This window comes from Hyalella azteca, unplaced genomic scaffold (assembly GCF_000764305.2).
Source record: "Hyalella azteca isolate HAZT.00-mixed unplaced genomic scaffold, Hazt_2.0.2 contig6969, whole genome shotgun sequence".
Taxonomy (NCBI): domain Eukaryota; kingdom Metazoa; phylum Arthropoda; class Malacostraca; order Amphipoda; family Hyalellidae; genus Hyalella; species Hyalella azteca.
The window spans coordinates 145865-163127 of NW_025937108.1; the positions used below are offsets into that span (position 1 = coordinate 145865).

Genomic DNA, 17263 nt, shown 5'->3' on the forward strand with positions numbered 1-17263 from the left:
ACTGCCAATACCACAATTGTTGAAGTTTGAACATAACTTTTAAAATTTGTGGCGAATTCAAACTGCCAAAATATCTGCAGGTTTTTAACCTGCTACAGTTGGCGCTTCATGAAATTGCCGAATTTGAAGCTCGTTCAACGGCCAAATTTTGTGGTTGAGTGAACTTTCGAATCTGTATTTATTCTAAATTTATAAACGGGCTTAAGTGAACTCGACATCTAGATTTAATTCGTGCAGATTTTTTTATCGAGTTGAATGAAATCTGATTTTGTCAACTGTCAGTGAATAAATTAGTTTAATTTTGTCAGTGAATAAATTTGTTTAAATTTATGCACTGTTCGACTCGACCGTTGATTCCTAACCAACAACTGATCAACACTGTCGACCCTCGAAACCGCAATTCGTTCTCAGATATTCCTGGTGCGGTGATTTGCAGCCACTAGCAAAATTTTGCAATAAATTAATGTTGAGTAAAAATTGCTCATGGTCAGTTCGAAGTAATTCGAAGGCGTGTTATATAAGGCACTTTCACCACGCCACGAATAACTGATGTGAAATTTGTTGTCCTGGTTCCGTCCTTGTTTTTGTGTTGCTGGGACTCGTAGCAAGCGGTATTGGCCTTTTATGTATCGGGATTTGATTCTAAGATTATGGGATTAATGTATGTTACGTATTTGATTACATGTATAGGAGTATCTACTGGATTAATACGTCCCCAGAGGCAGGGTAACCGCAATGATTCGATGTCTATGGGCTTGATGTACGTGACGGTATTTAATTAAATGTTGAGGGGCTTGATGTATGTCGTGGTTCTGGGTTGTATGTGCTTCAGTACCGCAATTATATGTTGGCACTTGATTAAATGTGGCAATTGGGGCTTAATCTATGTGCTTAATTGGAACATTCATTCCTTGTGCTATGGCTGGTCCATCGCATCGTGAATGTTGGTGTGAATGACATTTCCGTAGGGGTCTTACTTAGTAGAAAAATAACCATTCATATTTTCTGAAAATTTATGATATATTTTATATATTTTATAATTTATACATTATATTTTCACTTTATGAATATCAAACGTTAAAAAATCTGAAATAAAATCTCGTGTTAATTATATATTTTGCTAAAAACAAATCATTTTAAGAGATGAATTGCCATTATTTTCAAGCTGTCATAACGATCGTCGAATTTGGCTTCCAGGGCATACGTTATCTAATTAGCATATCTGTGACGTCCACCCTTCATTTCCTTTTGTTTGTGTTTGTCTGTGATGATGAGCTCTGTTGTTCGTCCTCGGCGCTGTCCTTACATGCTGCGTTGCCATGTGCATTCTTGCATGCAACCCAAACAAAATTTAGAGTCGCCCCAGCTTCTGGTACTCCAAATCAGAAGCTGCCGCGTCTGTAAATTTTCACTGGGTAACAAAATTTGGAGTCGCCCCAGCTTCTGGTACTCCAAATCAGAAGCTGCCGCGTCTGTAAATTTTCACTGGGGTCTCTGAAGCCGTATACCAGACAATCTCCCCCGAACAAGTGAGACAATCACAATCAATCTCCTTGCAATTGTGAGACAATCTTCCAGCAGTTTCAAACCTGTTCGTAAAGACTCTCTGATATTTTGTATTCAAAAATTGAGTTTCAAAGAGAATCTTGAGGTATTCTACATGATATCATGCACAAAATACAATGTGATCACTGGGAAATCTTATCACGAAATCGGACAAGTCTGTGACATAAGCCTATGTAACTGTTCGCCAAACTTTGACAGCTATTTTAAAAGAATTCGAAGTATGAAATTAAAAATTAAGAGACACTTAACATTTTCCCATACTTGAAGTTGCGTTTCTGTTGGTAGAGCAAACTTTGGCTGCATACTTCGGCCAAAATGCCACGAAATTAATATCGAGAGGCAATTATAATCGTCTCAAATCAAGGAAGATCAAATATCTTCCTTTTCAGCGCTCATTATAGCTTTTCAATTATGGTAAGATGTTAAACTGCTGATGTTAAGGCGAGGCAAGTCTTTTAATAGCATTGCAAAGCACTCCTGCATGGTCGCTTGCGCTACCCTTACTGGCGCCTCGTGGCGCAATGCTACTTAGCAGCACCGCGCTCAAGCACCGACTTCGCTAATCAATCTACAAAGTCGAGATCAATCATAAATAACAAATCGAATACGTTATGATTATGTTATGTTATGATTATCAAGAGCTCGCGTTGACCCAATCCAGTAATGGCAGTACAGTCTCTTGACTGATATTTAAATTGACATAACCGTGAATTCGCTAAGTTTACTTCTGTAGAATGTACGAATGCTTGGAGTTAAAGTTTGATCCTGAAAAAGACATCTTGTATAAGTTTCAAATATATAAACAGATGTGTATAAAATAATACTGTTTATAAAAAACTTTTGTGTTGGCGACATCTACTCGATAGTATTTCTCCAATGAATTTATTTTTGGGTTTGACGTAATATTCTTGCCATCCCAGCTATTTCAATTGTTATGCGAAACTTTAATTGGCCATCGAAGTAGAAAGTCATCATTTTAGATAGTAGAAGAACTTGTTCATAGTTAGATTTATTTATGTAATAAGAGGATCGAGTGTAAATAAAATTGCTCTGGGATATTGCTACAGTACAAAGATTTTATTCGGTCTTAACGAGGATTGTAACATTTTGAATTAGCAAGGTCAAAACTAAGTCGAGTGGTGATCTTAAGTTTTTGAACGAGACGGCTTATCGGAAATCTACTATTAAATCTTTACAGACACCAGAGAATATCGTTCTGAATCATATTCGATTACTTGCGTTCACTAAAAATGTGCTTTATGCCACGTCGCTATTTGGCTCGATATCGCTGCTGTTGCTGCTGCTGTTCTATGTTGTCGCTACTATTCAACGTACTTTCTAACCCTATACAGTCTCTAAAACAAGTTATTAACAGCTCCTTACTTCGGGTTACTTGTTTGTTTCAAGACAACTTGTGTCATTTATTTACCAATTGAGAACTGTATTGCTCTGCAAGTGAGATGCACAGTTATCTGTCAATGTAATGAACAGTAAAGTGTACGCATTTATCGCATTGCTGTGAAACACTGCATACTGAGCTGTATAGTTTCATACGTTTGGCAAAGTTGACCTCACCGTACATGGAATTAGAGAAACAATAAACATTTCAATCATCTACTCCATGTTTTTTGTGTTTTTTCCCTTTCGTTGAGTTGCTAATGCTTTGTGTTGATTACCGTTGCTTCATCTTTGTTTGTGTGTAGAACGTTAATTAGATAAAATGCTTGCGTTAATTTTGTAAGATACTAAAAATTGATTTGCTGAATTACATCTCACGAAACGAATCAATAAGATTTGAATCGAGTTGTATTAATTTTTTTATTGTTAATTTCCAACTAGCACAGTTTCAGAAAATTTACCTAACTTTTAAAAAGGATATTTTATCTAGGTTTCTGCTTCAAGGAATATGCAAATGTTTGATGCACTTCAAAGGTGATCTGGAAATTTTGATGCTAAGGTCAAATTTAAGCGGTGCTGCGAAAACTGTGCTTGCCTACATTATTTATTTTGCACATTTTTCACGTGAATTTCTAATTAATGATTTCGTCTTTATTCCATCCTTCCTGAACATTACTTAATGTTTCTTCGCGCGTTTTTCTTCGCGCGTTTTTTACCTGTCAGACAACATCCGCAACATTATTATCGTAAAGAGTGTAGGTACAATTGTACCCCTGCAATACAACAGGGGTTAAACGCCTTCACGCTATATTTGTGCAGAGAAATGTGTGTGTTTTTGTTGTATTTGTATGGCAATTTCCCGTTCATTGATTTCCTACGTTGCATGATTTTGTATCTTTTATTTTCTTACAGTTTCTGACAGATGGCGCACTAGTTTTTATGTTTTTTTTTCATTCCTGCTTCATCTATTTTGTTTTTACATTTTTGCAGCTAAAGCCTCCGACAGATTTGTATGTTTTGTCTCATATCCATTTAATAAATTTTATGTTTTGAAGTATTTGTGTTCATTTGTGTTTGTTTTTCAAAATTTTATTTAATTTTTAGGATTTAACTTGTTTAACAGTGATGTTCGAATGCCTTGCTTTCCGCATTTTTATGTTTTATAATAATTGTTGTTGCTGTCAACTAACACTAATAAATTGCATGCTTTGTGTGGCGTGGTCCCTGAGTGTTCGTATGCTGTAATTTGTTTGTTTGCGTGTTATTTCAATGCATATTAGATTGTTATTAAAATGTTTTATTCTATGTTTATTTCCTCCAGTTCTGTTTTTGTTTAGGTCATCTGTTATTTGCACGTATTAACTATTCTTACAATTTTAAATTTTAAAAACCAATTTGCACACTCATGAATATATGATGGAAGTAACGTTTTCGTGCAATAATTATTCAAATAAAGTATTTAAACTCGTTAATTTCATTTGTAAATCACCGGTTGTTAGAACAGTTTTTCAAAAAGTTGACAGCAGATTTACCGACCTTGCTAAATTTGTCTATTTAGATCTCAATAGTTTATGTTCAGCCTGTAAGTGTCAATCAATATATATTTTTCTTGTTCGGCTGAATTAACTGAGCTTGAATTTTTCTCTTACTCGTGTTCTGATTTGTGTTCGTTTTCGCAGGAGATAACAAATGGAGCAGCGATAGAGGAGGTCCCGGTCAAATGGTGAGGATTTATATGAACTTCAATCCACTTATATCCTCTTATATCTACTTTATATCCACTTATGTCCACTTTATATTCACTTATATCTACTTCATTCTTATCTGGAAACCTCCGAACGTGAACCACGTTCTGTTTCGGTCGAATTCTTATAAATTTTACAATCTTTTTGATGATTATGTTAATGGAAACATTTTAATGTAGTAATATGTTTCCAAACTTGTAAGTCCTGAAGCATAGCCGGAAAGTTAATAACTCTTTTCGTGTTATTTATTCTGTTTTTACACTTCAGATGGAAGGTGGCAGTGTAGCAGGTGGAGATTTAGGCATCGCTTCTGCGATGAGCCCCTTCACTTCAGGCACTGAGCCCTCCGTTGCCACTTCCTCCACCAACACTTCCTCCTCTTCCACTTCCTTGACTTCAACCTCCACGGGTGCAAACTTCAACCCAACACCGCCTACGGAGAAGAAGAACCAGAGTCTTTTAGCGTCCCTTCTCTCGCAGTAGTGTGTTATTTTGCGCCTCGAGAAGGCGCTGTAGTTAATTACGTTTGTACCTTTAAATATGAACGTTTATTATCATAAACGTTTGAAAATGTGATCGTTTATGAAGCGTCCCCTAAGTGAAGGATTGTCTTGCAACCAGAACTACGACGTCTGCAAGCGTTAACGTTTAAAAAGTTTAAAAGCACTCGTTTTTGCCCAGATGGTTGCCGCTATCGTTGATAATTGTTTAATAGCTGAAAATCATGATTGTATTCAATTTTGTTAATTTGTGGAAACTATATAGTGATGACACTTTTAGTGAGCCAATAGTGATGAACGTGAAGTGTACGGTTACCATGAAACTGTGAGTGAAGATACAGTGAGTGAAGTTCGCCTCATGTGATGAAGCTAGAGAAAAACAAATTGTCAACGAAGATAAACAAGTTATCACAGATCAATGATATAACGCCGCCCTGATTAAGTTCAAGATCTTCGTATATATCATCAGTAAGCATCAGTGCGCATTTTTTGATGAAGTGAATTCAGATGAAAAGTTTGTCGTGTCTGCCAAGCTAGGAATTCTGTAGTAAAATAAAACTTTCTAAATTGTTTCGTAAAAGCGTCAAAGTTATATTTAATTTTTTATTGATATTAAACGATTGACGGATCACTAAATTTTGGACGTGTTATACTTATAAATAGAAGTCAAGTTTCACCTCCCATGCTGCTGTTGACATTTAATACTAAGGTTATAAGTACCTACGTGTTTTGTCTTAAGAGTCTATCTATTATTGTATTTAGCGGATGTAATTTTTTTAATGATAAGTAAAGTACTATCATCATCCTCATCATCATTATCATCATAAAACTAAAGCGTCTACGTTAACAGAAGATACATGCTACCTGTAAAGTCTCGTTACGATATTCCATCCAATGTTCATATTGGGCGTTTGAACATGACGCTGCTATGTCGTGATAAGCGACAGATGTTGACCTCGTATTTATCTATTCCATGCTTCCTATAACCTACCCAGTGTACGTGTTCATGCCACGTTGATTATGTCTACTCAGTATCTCGGTATTCTGAACACGCAAGTGTTTTACGTGAGCCTAAATGGTCTAAAAAATTAACTTCTCGAGAAGTTGTCATATTTCTCTATGTTAGGTTAGAATTATGCCCTTTTTCTGCTCTAATTTTTTTTTGTGGGAGTTTGAGTAAATTAAATAATTATTGTGCTCTGTCGACCGTTTGATATGAGGAAAGTGGTTCGATTTCCAGTCGCTGAAATGTACCTACAATCTTCTTGAATGTATCTTTAATTTTCTGTAAGTTTCCAGGTCGTTTTCAGCAAGTTATCTGAATGTTGATGCTAATTGAACATCACTGCAGGCTCATGCACACCCTATCATATATCAGGAATAAATCCTATATATTCATGGCGTAGTTCGTATGACTCGGAGTAGCGTTGATATAAAATGCTTCTTGTACCACACTTCGTGTTGGAGTTCGCGGGGTTTACGTTGACAAACTACCGAACTTTAGAGCAGCCGAGTCGTGTAAAATGCTGCAATAAAAATAGTGTAGTAACGCTCGGCAGTCCTGAACAGTTCACAGTATTAGATTTATCAAGTGCCTCTCATACGCAGTACCGTAACAAATAAGCTGGCCCTGGTGCTCAAAAGTTCTCACCATTCGCTATATTTGTTTAAATCTATTAGTACTGCACTAATAATTGCGAAAATTATTTTGGTATGGGTTCAGTTATATAATTGTTAATTCGATAAATGCACTAATAATCGAGAAACTGTGGTATTGGTTATTTTGAATTGTTAATTCAATAATATAATTTTGAAAAATGAAATTAATTACAATCTCAACGATATAGCCTTGTTTCCACGCAACATATTTCACTTTAATGATTTCTGCGGGCTGGTACAGTAAACGACTGAAAATATTCATTTGATATACTATTTTGTGCTGATAAATTGTCCTGATATTTCAGTTTTCGAATGCAGTTAGCTTAAAAATGTTGTCACTACTTATCCTAATTTCTGGTTTTATTTGGGATAAATTACTTTCATATTTACATGGATGCCGATCATTGATCTTCACGCAATACCTCATTCATTAAAGCTGCTTTGCAAATATCAATAACAAATAAAATCACGTCGCAATCATATATATTCGCATTTATAATATTCAATAAAGCAAAAATATTTGTTCCCTTCAATTCAACATCTACGAGGGTATTTCCTCGTTTAATTGCCAAATATCAGCTGCCGTCCACACTTACGTCTGACTTTTTACTTACTTTAACTTCCTTAAATCATCGACCAATCAATATAATGCGATGGAAAGTAACAGAGTAAAGTAATGCGGTACTGTGTCCGGTGTCAATCTGGCGTCTCATTATGATTATTATTATTGTGTGTAATCGAGACGTAATATTGTCTTGACGTGATAGAGATTGATGACGAGTCAACATATGGAAGACACGTGAATATTACCTCTCAATTACACACAATAATAATGATTATAATGAGACGTCAGATTGACACCGGACAACTGTGAGGGGACAAGGGCCTTTTTTTCAAAAAAAGTTAAGTGATCGTAAGTTCATCAGCCAATCATTGACGTCCTTTCAAGCAAAATCCACCAATCATAGACAAGAAAATAGAGCGTAAGTACTTACGTTCACTTAGCGAATTTTGAAAGTATAGCCTCAGATAGCGGATGAGTAAATGAGCACCAGGGTCTAGCATGCCTCACTTGCGGTTGTGAACACATGCTCAACATAATCCTAATATCCAACCCTTAACCCTGCCTATCTCTAATATCCATTGTTGCTCATTTTTTGTTGCATCCGTTAAGCGGGTTTCGATATCATTTTTTATGAATTAATAAGAGTTTTTCTGTCTGCTGACAAATGCATTAAATTGATTGGAAACGTATGAAATAGTTCTCCATTGATTTCCATTTATTCGAAATTAAGTCTTACTTCTGACTACGTTATCCAGCGTCAAGGTTTAATAGTACTCCGACTACGGAGTACCTACTATTATTACGGAGTACTTACTCCGACTACGTCGCTTATTCTTAGTATAAAATATGTCATCTTTACCGAGGATTTTTCCAAGTGGACCAAATAGGGATGGTGAAATTTATTCTGGATTACCCCTCAGATGAGTATTTTCGCGTTCATAAATGCAGTTATTTATGCCGTATTTATAAAATAAAATTTACATTTTGCACTTGACGCGATGTTTTGATTTGAGTTGTAGAGTTTGTAGACTTGCTAGAAAAATTTTAGGTTTCCTTTAACATTTCTGAAGAGTGCCTTGAGTAGAGAACCTGATGTCGAAGATATTTCTAATATTGAACGCTTGCTCCACTGAACAACATTAATCTTATCTACGAGCGGTCAATCTTCATAAACGCCATTTGTTCCAACTTAAACAGACACAAATTTAATACGGGAACTTATAACCGCCTGTGTTGTTACAAATTTCACGAACCTCCAGATTGTTCCCACTAAAAGCACCGTTACTCTCATTAGTCGGCAAGATTATCGGTTGGTTTAAAAAAGATCTATCTGAATGCGGTGTATGTGATTTCAACTCCATTATTTTAACATCTAATTCAAAACGATTAACTTGAGTAGGATGTTTTTACCGCTTCATTCCTTCACACTAACTCGGCTTAGTGTTCCTTACACCCGCTCCCGTACTATTGACATCCTCGATTTGAAGATGAAGGTAATTCTTTAACAGAAATTTTCGACCGCGGAGAGGCTTGATATCAACGGTTTAGCGCCTATGATCATGCTAATGAAGCAAGAATTTGCTTTAGATTGCAATATAGTGTCAAGCTTTGGTTGTCAAAATGCACCAAGTTGGCATTGTCAAGAGGTATATGGCAAATTTGATTGATACAAATGCGGACTTGTTTTGATAGCTGATTTCTTGCTGTTCCCTTTGTAGAAATTTCCGAGAGAAATTCGTAGTTGATGGTAACATTTCTGGAAGCGCAAGCTGTAATGTGATTGAGATTGAAACCTTCTGCCGCCTTGGAAAACTGACATTTTTAGATATTTGTTATCTAAATTGAAAATGAACGAATGTTCTAGAAAATATATATACATAAGTAAAATTGTCTATCTGAACTGAAGCCATTACAATTGATTATATGCGGGGTAAAACTAAAATTTGATCTCGATTTTGCTGAAAACCTTGAATTCTTGCTCTTGTTTTGACGCTGTTTGAAATGTGATTGTTGGGGCGGTTAGTGGATGAGTAACGTGATTGTTGGGACGGTTAATAGATAATGAAGGTGATTGTTGGGGCGGTTAGTGGATGAGTAACGTGATTGTTGGGGCGGTTAATGGATGATTAACGTGATTGTTGGGGCGGTTAATGGATGATTTACGTGATTGTTGGGGCGGTTAATGGATGATTAACATGATTGTTGGTGCGGTTAATGGATGATTAATGTGATTGTTGGGACGGTTAATAGATAATGAGCGTGATTGTTGGGACGGTTAATAGATAATGAGCGTGATTGTTGGGACGGTTAATAGATAATGAGCGTGATTGTTGGGGCGATTTGCATGATAATCTACATGTGTTAGCAGTGCCGCTCAAGCGCCTCGTACACAATGTCGCTCAATTGTCCACGTACTTAATTAACTACGTAATTACCTAGTGAACTAGGTAGTGAACTAATTACCTAGTACTATAGTGAAAAGAACAGCTGCTTTAGTGCCATGTCAGCTAATTGCGGAGCTCAATGTGATTTCGAACGAAACGAAATAAAAACTTATCAATCTCCTCTCATTAAAATTTGTTCCTGAATTATCATTAAAAATAATAATAATAATAGCATTAAAATACTTTATGAGCAAAAATTTCGATCTCGATCAATTTTGTGAATTAAAGATAGCCCCCGGCTGTGCCGATCTCCTAGGATTTTCTGCTGGGATATATTTATTTGAAAGTTTCATTAACATAATTTTCTCAAAATATTCTAACAGTATGTATTGGATTATCATTTCCTTAGATCCGCAGTCTTTACACGTTTTTTTCACTAAAGCCACTTTGTGAAAATTCGTTGTTAGGGTTTTTTCCATTGCCTAGTGCCTGGTTCCGACATGGCATTTAGGAACGAATCATCTAGTGTCAGTATCGCTAGTGCCGGTGTCCTTTCTTTGTAAACTGATGAATAAATTCGAAGCTAACTCATGTAATTTCTAGGCAAGAGATTGCCGTGTGGCGATTGATCTGTCTAGATCAACTAGAGAATTAATAATTAATCAATTAATGTACAGTCAAACAACGTCGGCCAACGAAGCAAGTCTCGCCTCTGTATGTGATCCCTGTCTGTGCCGCTCATCAAGCCTTCAAGTTCTCCTTTCATATTCAAAATTGTTCTTATTTTAAATTTTAACTATCAACCGATAAATTTTTAATTCTTAACTGTGAATTTGACTCACGAGGCTTTTCTTTTTCTCGGTTGTTTGTGCGCTCCTTCCGGCGTTGATGTTTTGTTGTCAAGCGGCTTGCCCACGAAATGACCAAAGTTATTTACATGTTCTTCAACTTTACCTTGATTTATTCACTAGAAAAATAATCCAAACTTCAGAAAACTCTAAGAAAATTAACGATATTTTCATCTTAACGAAAGCTTGGACAATTTCTTCATTTTTTTGTAGTTTTTCTTTAATTTACGAATGCGGACTTTTCCTATTTTTTCAAGTCTTTTATTACTGATTATAATAATTTAAGCCAGCAAAGTTATCAAATTTTCAAAACTAATGATTTTCGACTAAAGTTTTATTTCGACTCGGGCGTATATGTAAGGTGGTGAAGCGCACACTTGTATTGTTGTGCATACGTTTGTTCTGACTTAGCGTGGACCAACTTGTTTAATATATTAGAGTAATATGGCTGGCTTACAGCTATCTATATACAGTACATTTCAGCAGTCTGTAGCTCTGGCTTAGATCTTTCTTAGTAATTAATAAGAAGAAACGATAGTTCGCTTAGATTATATTCATGTGGATGGTAATGATGCACATAAGTAGCCCTGTAATAGTGTGTACCTTTGCTGCCGATAACCCGGCTCTAATTTTTCTTAAAGACAAGAAATTTCCTTCATTAGTTAATACTGCTGGCACCTGTCATATTGACTTATCATAGCTGGAAGAAAGTTTTACCACAACGATTTCTATCACACATATTTATCTTTGTTTTGAATTGTTGTGAAGCCGTGGAAGATGCTGGTTATGTTGTCAATGGTTATTTTGTCAATACAGTCGTTGTATCGTACTAAACTCAGCACTTTTAACCTCATGCACATCAACGTTAATATTTAATGGACTTAGCTGTGAATTTCACTGATGCTCATCGGTGGTTTGGTATTATAATCTCGAAGCTTGTTGCAGTACGTTTTTTTTTTAAAAGTCGAAACGTCGAGGTTGCTTTGAAGATATTGGTTCGTGTTGGCAGTTCACAGTCTGTAATAATCATCAAAACGCTCGAACAGATAATATCTGTGCAGGGAAACTAATAAAAAAAACTCCTTAATACCTGAAAATTCTAACTTACTTTTGTGTTGAAGTTATTGATTGTTCATTAAAAGGGGAAAATTGTAGGACAAAACTAACATAATTGCTTCTTAACCGGAAGGAAGTTAGTGGCCGATTCTTGTTACCAGGAAAAAAAATTACTCACGTTTCCAGAACTGTAATGCCCTATAAATTTTTCGAAAAATTTCTCCGATAAAGCGAAGGTTTCTAGCGCTGAAGAAAAGCCTTAGTTGACTTCTCGTAGAAGAGGATCAAAGGCCGCCGCCGATGGGTTTGGATGTGTGCATCTGGTGTGTTGATGTATACATCGATTCATTCATGTATACATAGATTCATTGATTATCTTCTAATGATCACGCTGAGAGTTTTGTGTTTACCGTCTAAATAAGTACTTCCACTATCGTTCTTATCATTGTCGCCGATCATTATAATTATCACCCACATATTATTGCTTGCATCATTGTAATGGTTACGGATGATTGTATTTTTGTATTGATATTTATGTAAGTTGTAAACGATGTGGTTTTATGAAGTATATATCGGCCGGGTTTTGAGTCTCATCTTAAAACATTGCTGGTTATCACTTATTAATTATCACAATTGATCCTCCTCTTATTGTTTGAACTATTGTTCACTTAAGCACTGGTCAACTTTTGAATCAGTTAATCGTGATTCTGCTATTACGCGTGAACAGTAATTTAGTATTCCTTATTTTTCAATAGTTTTCACTTCCATTACACATGCCAGAATCTTACCCTACGTTATTGCTCAAAGTCTGTCGTTTATTTATTATCTCGTATAGGACGCGGGTGTCCCTCTCTAGCTATGATTTTTTTTGCTGTCAAGATGGTTGTGAGTTCCGAAAAGTTGCTGGATATTTGACTTGTTGAATGATTTGATTCTTCGCAGATGTATAAATAAGTGGATAGAATTAACGTACCCGCATATGGACGGTCTAAGTCTAGTGTATATCTTCGTTAACTGTTTCTTGAACTGCAAAATTTTCTATATTTTCAGTAAAAACTAATAGAAATGAAGACCGTTTGAATAAATCATAAACGTCTGTCCAAGGGCTGAGATTGTTTATGCAATTTCTTCAATATTGAAATAGTTGTTACTCATCTTGATAGTACGTTCCGGTTACAATTCTGCTTCAACTTGCTTCTTACGTGTTCATGAATGTTTGTTTATTTGTTCCTCAAACTGTGCCCTCAAAATAACGTAAGCTAACTGCGTCATCGTTATGATCAAGCCATGTTGGTATGGATGCGTTCACTGGAGCTTCAATGTTTCTTGGTGGGAGTAAAATGTTATCTAAGACCGAACGGATTTGCTCGATTACGTTTAATGAACTTAATCGGAATTAAATGACTTTTGTCTTCGAAAGGAAAAGTTACTTGTTTACTTTTTTCTAATTATTTCTAATCTAATAATATTTTGTCGCATTTTCGAATCTGAAATTTCGACATAAGGGTCGATTATGTCAGTTCAGATCACTTAATTTACGGCAGCATAATTAATTTGATTTAGCTGCTAACTTGAAAAATTGAAACTGAAACAACAACTTCATATTCTGTATTAATTGAACGATGGATGGCCGCATGGATGAAAAACTCTCTGAAAGTACGGTTCATGTAATATTTTTAATATAAGAAAGTTTTCTCGAGTTGGTCTTCCTGTAGTGATTCTGCAAGACGCACGTGATGTCGTCACGATGTTTGGCTGCGGTTCGTTGCTGTTCATTTGTGACGCTTCGCCGGCAGATTTGCGACTCGTTCGTCTATTCGTACTTCTGCCACTACCACTTGTTTCTTGGGGTCATTTTACGGAACTTTGAAATCATATTGCGTGGGTTGTTTTTCACTACGTTTTGAGTTGAAGATATTATAATGAATACGTTAGTACGGTATTGAAAGTAAGTAAGAATTCTGTAAGGTGTAGAAGGCAGTTCTGCAACAGCTCCAAATGAACTCGTGTTCGAAACTTTCTCTGTTAGACCACGTAGTGGGATTCCTAGTAGATTTGATATTAGTGAGGAATGAATTTGAGTATAAAACGAAACAGACAACTGTACTTGAAGTAGTAGTTAAAGCACTCGCTATTTGCAGCTTTTTGGCCAAGACAAGAGAATAGCCTACATGTATAATAATGAATATATTTATGATAGCGACTATGACTCATGATGTGTCTTACTGTACATGTGATTAGCTGGCATCCCAAAGCATTATTCTTAGCACTATATTTTTTTAGACGTGAATACATATTTATAAAGCTAATGGTCAATGCTACAGAGCCCTTATACCTGCTGAAGAAATGTGGTTTTGGCAGGTACAGTCTTTAGTCCTACTTAATGACAGCCACGAGGATCGCCGGCTACAGTTGTTGTTGACGCGTCGACAACTTTTTGGCCTATTTTCAGAGCAATGATGTTCCTTGTTGAAGGCTGCGTTCGCCCCGTCTAGGAAAGATCAGTAATTGCCCTAACAAAATTTAGAGTCGCCCCAGCTTCTGGTATTCCAAATCAGAAGCTGACGCGCCTGTAAATTTTCATTGGGTGTTTTTGTGTAGTGTGCAGTCGCTGGCGTGGCTCAGTCACTGCGACTTGTCGAGTCTCATCGAGCTAGAGTTTTCTGGCAGGATAATAGCACTGATACGTTGAGATAATTGTTTGACTCTTCAGTGGAGCTCGTGAATGTTTCGTAAATATAATGTATTTCATTATACCTATAAATATTTTTTTCGTTGGCCGCGATCTACATGATATTTATTAGGAGCCGAAATACGCAATTGCTTCGCTCTGTGTCAGCTTGCTTTAGTTGATGTATCGGTCAACTTTAGATTATACTCTGTTATTCAAATTGATTTTGCTTTCACTGCGCGTAGATTATATGCACTTCACACTCTTCTGCAGCTCTATCAAGTGTTAACTTTTCTTGTTGATGTTTTTCCGCCAATTTCTTTTTAATTTTGCACGAGACCCCAGTAACTTGCTCTAAGTTTTGTTTTCATGTCAAATTTTTGCAAGCTCAACAAAATGGCTCTCGGTCACGATTGTTAGTTTATCATAGTTCACTGCTTAGTTTCATAGACGAAACTCGTTAGACTGTGGGTAATTTTATTGTATTTTGTATGAAAGCCTTAGTTGCACCGCTAAAATGAGTTTTGTATTTGATTACTTATTCATAATGAAGAAATGTGAGTTTGTGGAAAAATTGTCCCTTATACGTTAACGTTCTCCGTAATACTGCCTGATATTACACATTGCGAGTGTTATATACGTCGTATGCCAGGGTGAGTTCAACAGTTGACTACATGCTCCTGTTATTTTTGTTGTGACATCAAAATCATAAATCAACATTGTCCCGATTATTTGCTATCGATTGCACTGTATCACAAGGTAATTCAGTTTGATTGGTATACATTTGTACAAAGCTGTATTTCTTCGTGTCTCTCTCTTTCATCTCTTCCATTCACGCGTGCTCTGGCGAAATTTCATGTTCAACAAGCTGTGTTATATGAAACTACTTAAACTGTACGACAATTTTTATTTTGAACTTATCATGTCAGTTTGAACTTATCATGTCTGCTAAAATGTGTCAGTGATTTAGCAGAAAAAGCAGAGAAAAACATTTAGCACAAGTTTTTTATATCGATTAGATGCTTCAGTGCTGAATTGGTATTTATTGAAAATGACCTCAGGCCTTCACACTAAGAATTGATGCCAGCAGAGGCGTCGACTTTGATTCGTAGAGTTGAAGTTCACTACAACTTGTACGTGTTTTACTCGTAAACTCTGCTCGTGCTGCACGCCGTGTTTTATACGCAGACGAACTTCTGCGTTACATTCATTGTTTTTCAACAAAAAGAATATTGATTCGATGGTATGTATTTTATCGAATTCGTTGTAAAACCCGTCTCGTTCATCAGACTGTGTTGGAACGAAGCTTCCGATATTATATTGGCAGCGCCTCTGCCAAAGAGTTGAAGAATTCTATTTAATGGAGAGTTGCAGTTTCATGTCAATTTCCATCTTGATTTTTGATTCTAGAATTACTGTGAGTATCGTAAATTACTGTCGAGTTAACTTGATTCACTTGACCACTGATACATGGCCATTGAAGTTAATTACAAACAAGTCGACAGGTGTTTTGTCAGGTCACTCATGGTTAGTGTGGTTAGTCCTCAGTTGTGATTCAACATTTATTATTCAGTTGTTCAATTTAGCTCAAACAAGTAGTTGATAATTTTGTCGAACCACATTTTTTTCCAGAGTGCACCATCTCAAATTTCCCATTATTTTATGTATTCTGGTAGTATTTTTTTTTTGTCACGTTACAATGCCAATATAGACGCCACTACAATGCTCCCTCCTCCTGTTCAGTTATATTTAAGTCACTCTCCCATACGTGTGTAATCTATTCCTGAGATTGGTATCTACACTATTATTGTTTTATAAATGACTATTTATGAGTATGAAAATAAGATGATTTTATCTATGAATATATATACAATTATATATATATATATATATAGCTTCTTCGGGCTCTGTTGACGATAATAATGTTATTAATGAGGGTTCTTTGTGCTGTTCGTATAAAATCATGTTTTTTGTGGCTAGGGATGTGATTTTGATGAGTATAGTGTTGATGAAAAGTTTGTACATATTGTGTATATTATCCACGACCAGAGTCTGGTTGGTCCGTGAGGGCAAATACAGCGAAAAACTCTGCTCTTTTTTGTGATTTTACCTTTGCTCTTCTTGTGAAGACTCGCACAGTTTGCAAATGAATAATGACATTTGATTATTTCAAATTTATAGCTGTTGACGACAGCAATTTTTTTCTAATGACAATTTTTGAATAACAACGAACATTGAAATGACAAACTTTTTGATGAAAGACGAACATTAAAATTGATTCCGAAAATAGTCTCAGATTTCAATCCCTGAAATCATAAATGTAATTTTTGCTTATTTACTGAGGACAAAAGAAGAAATGATCGCCAAAAACTACACTGTATTACCGAAATCTGAATATCTTGTTGACGCTTTCAAAGCTCTTATTATGGCGTTTCTAATTTCACCTACATGAAGTACTAAGGATTAGTTTAGGGTGCACATGCGGCACAGGCATCGGTGACTCAACGGCATTCAAAGGCTCTTTCTTTTAGTCAACCAGTTGTGCTTGGTAGCACTTGAAATTCCTGATGTTTGTCTGAGGCCAGTTTTTACCAGTAAGCCATAGGTTTTACAAAAATACAGTTAATCTCTTCGGCTCGCTTGTCGCACCTAAAGGGAACTTTTGAGATAACTCGCTTCTTTCACTTCACGCACGTCAATTTCCACCGAGCTACCAGTATAATTGGTAAAAATTTTGTCCGATTTCTACAGGGAAATTTCATAAATCAATCAAACGGGGCGCTTCCCTCCTTCATTGTTTGCCAGACTATTTTCTAGATCTAGAGAATGTGATTTATCAGTATGCTGATCTGTGCTCGTTTTGGGAGGTGT

At 36.0% G+C, this 17263-nt stretch overlaps 1 protein-coding gene and 1 long non-coding RNA gene across 2 annotated transcripts in view; both read left to right on the forward strand.

The window, feature by feature from the left end:
* The window catches only part of LOC108681187 (nuclear receptor coactivator 2), a 54017-nt gene extending 48300 nt beyond the window's left edge, over positions 1–5717 (forward strand). The window contains exons 21-22 of the mRNA XM_047881073.1: positions 4644–4687; positions 4977–5717. Coding sequence (XP_047737029.1) covers positions 4644–4687; positions 4977–5192 — 260 coding nt within the window. The 3' untranslated portion in view covers positions 5193–5717. The remainder of the gene's footprint in view (positions 1–4643; positions 4688–4976) is intronic.
* Positions 5718–7853: 2136 nt separating this feature from the next.
* LOC125178090 lies at positions 7854–16482 on the forward strand. Its single transcript, XR_007156786.1, has 2 exons — positions 7854–9436; positions 9501–16482. It is a non-coding gene; the product is annotated as an uncharacterized LOC125178090 (long non-coding RNA).
* Positions 16483–17263: the final 781 nt, after the last annotated feature.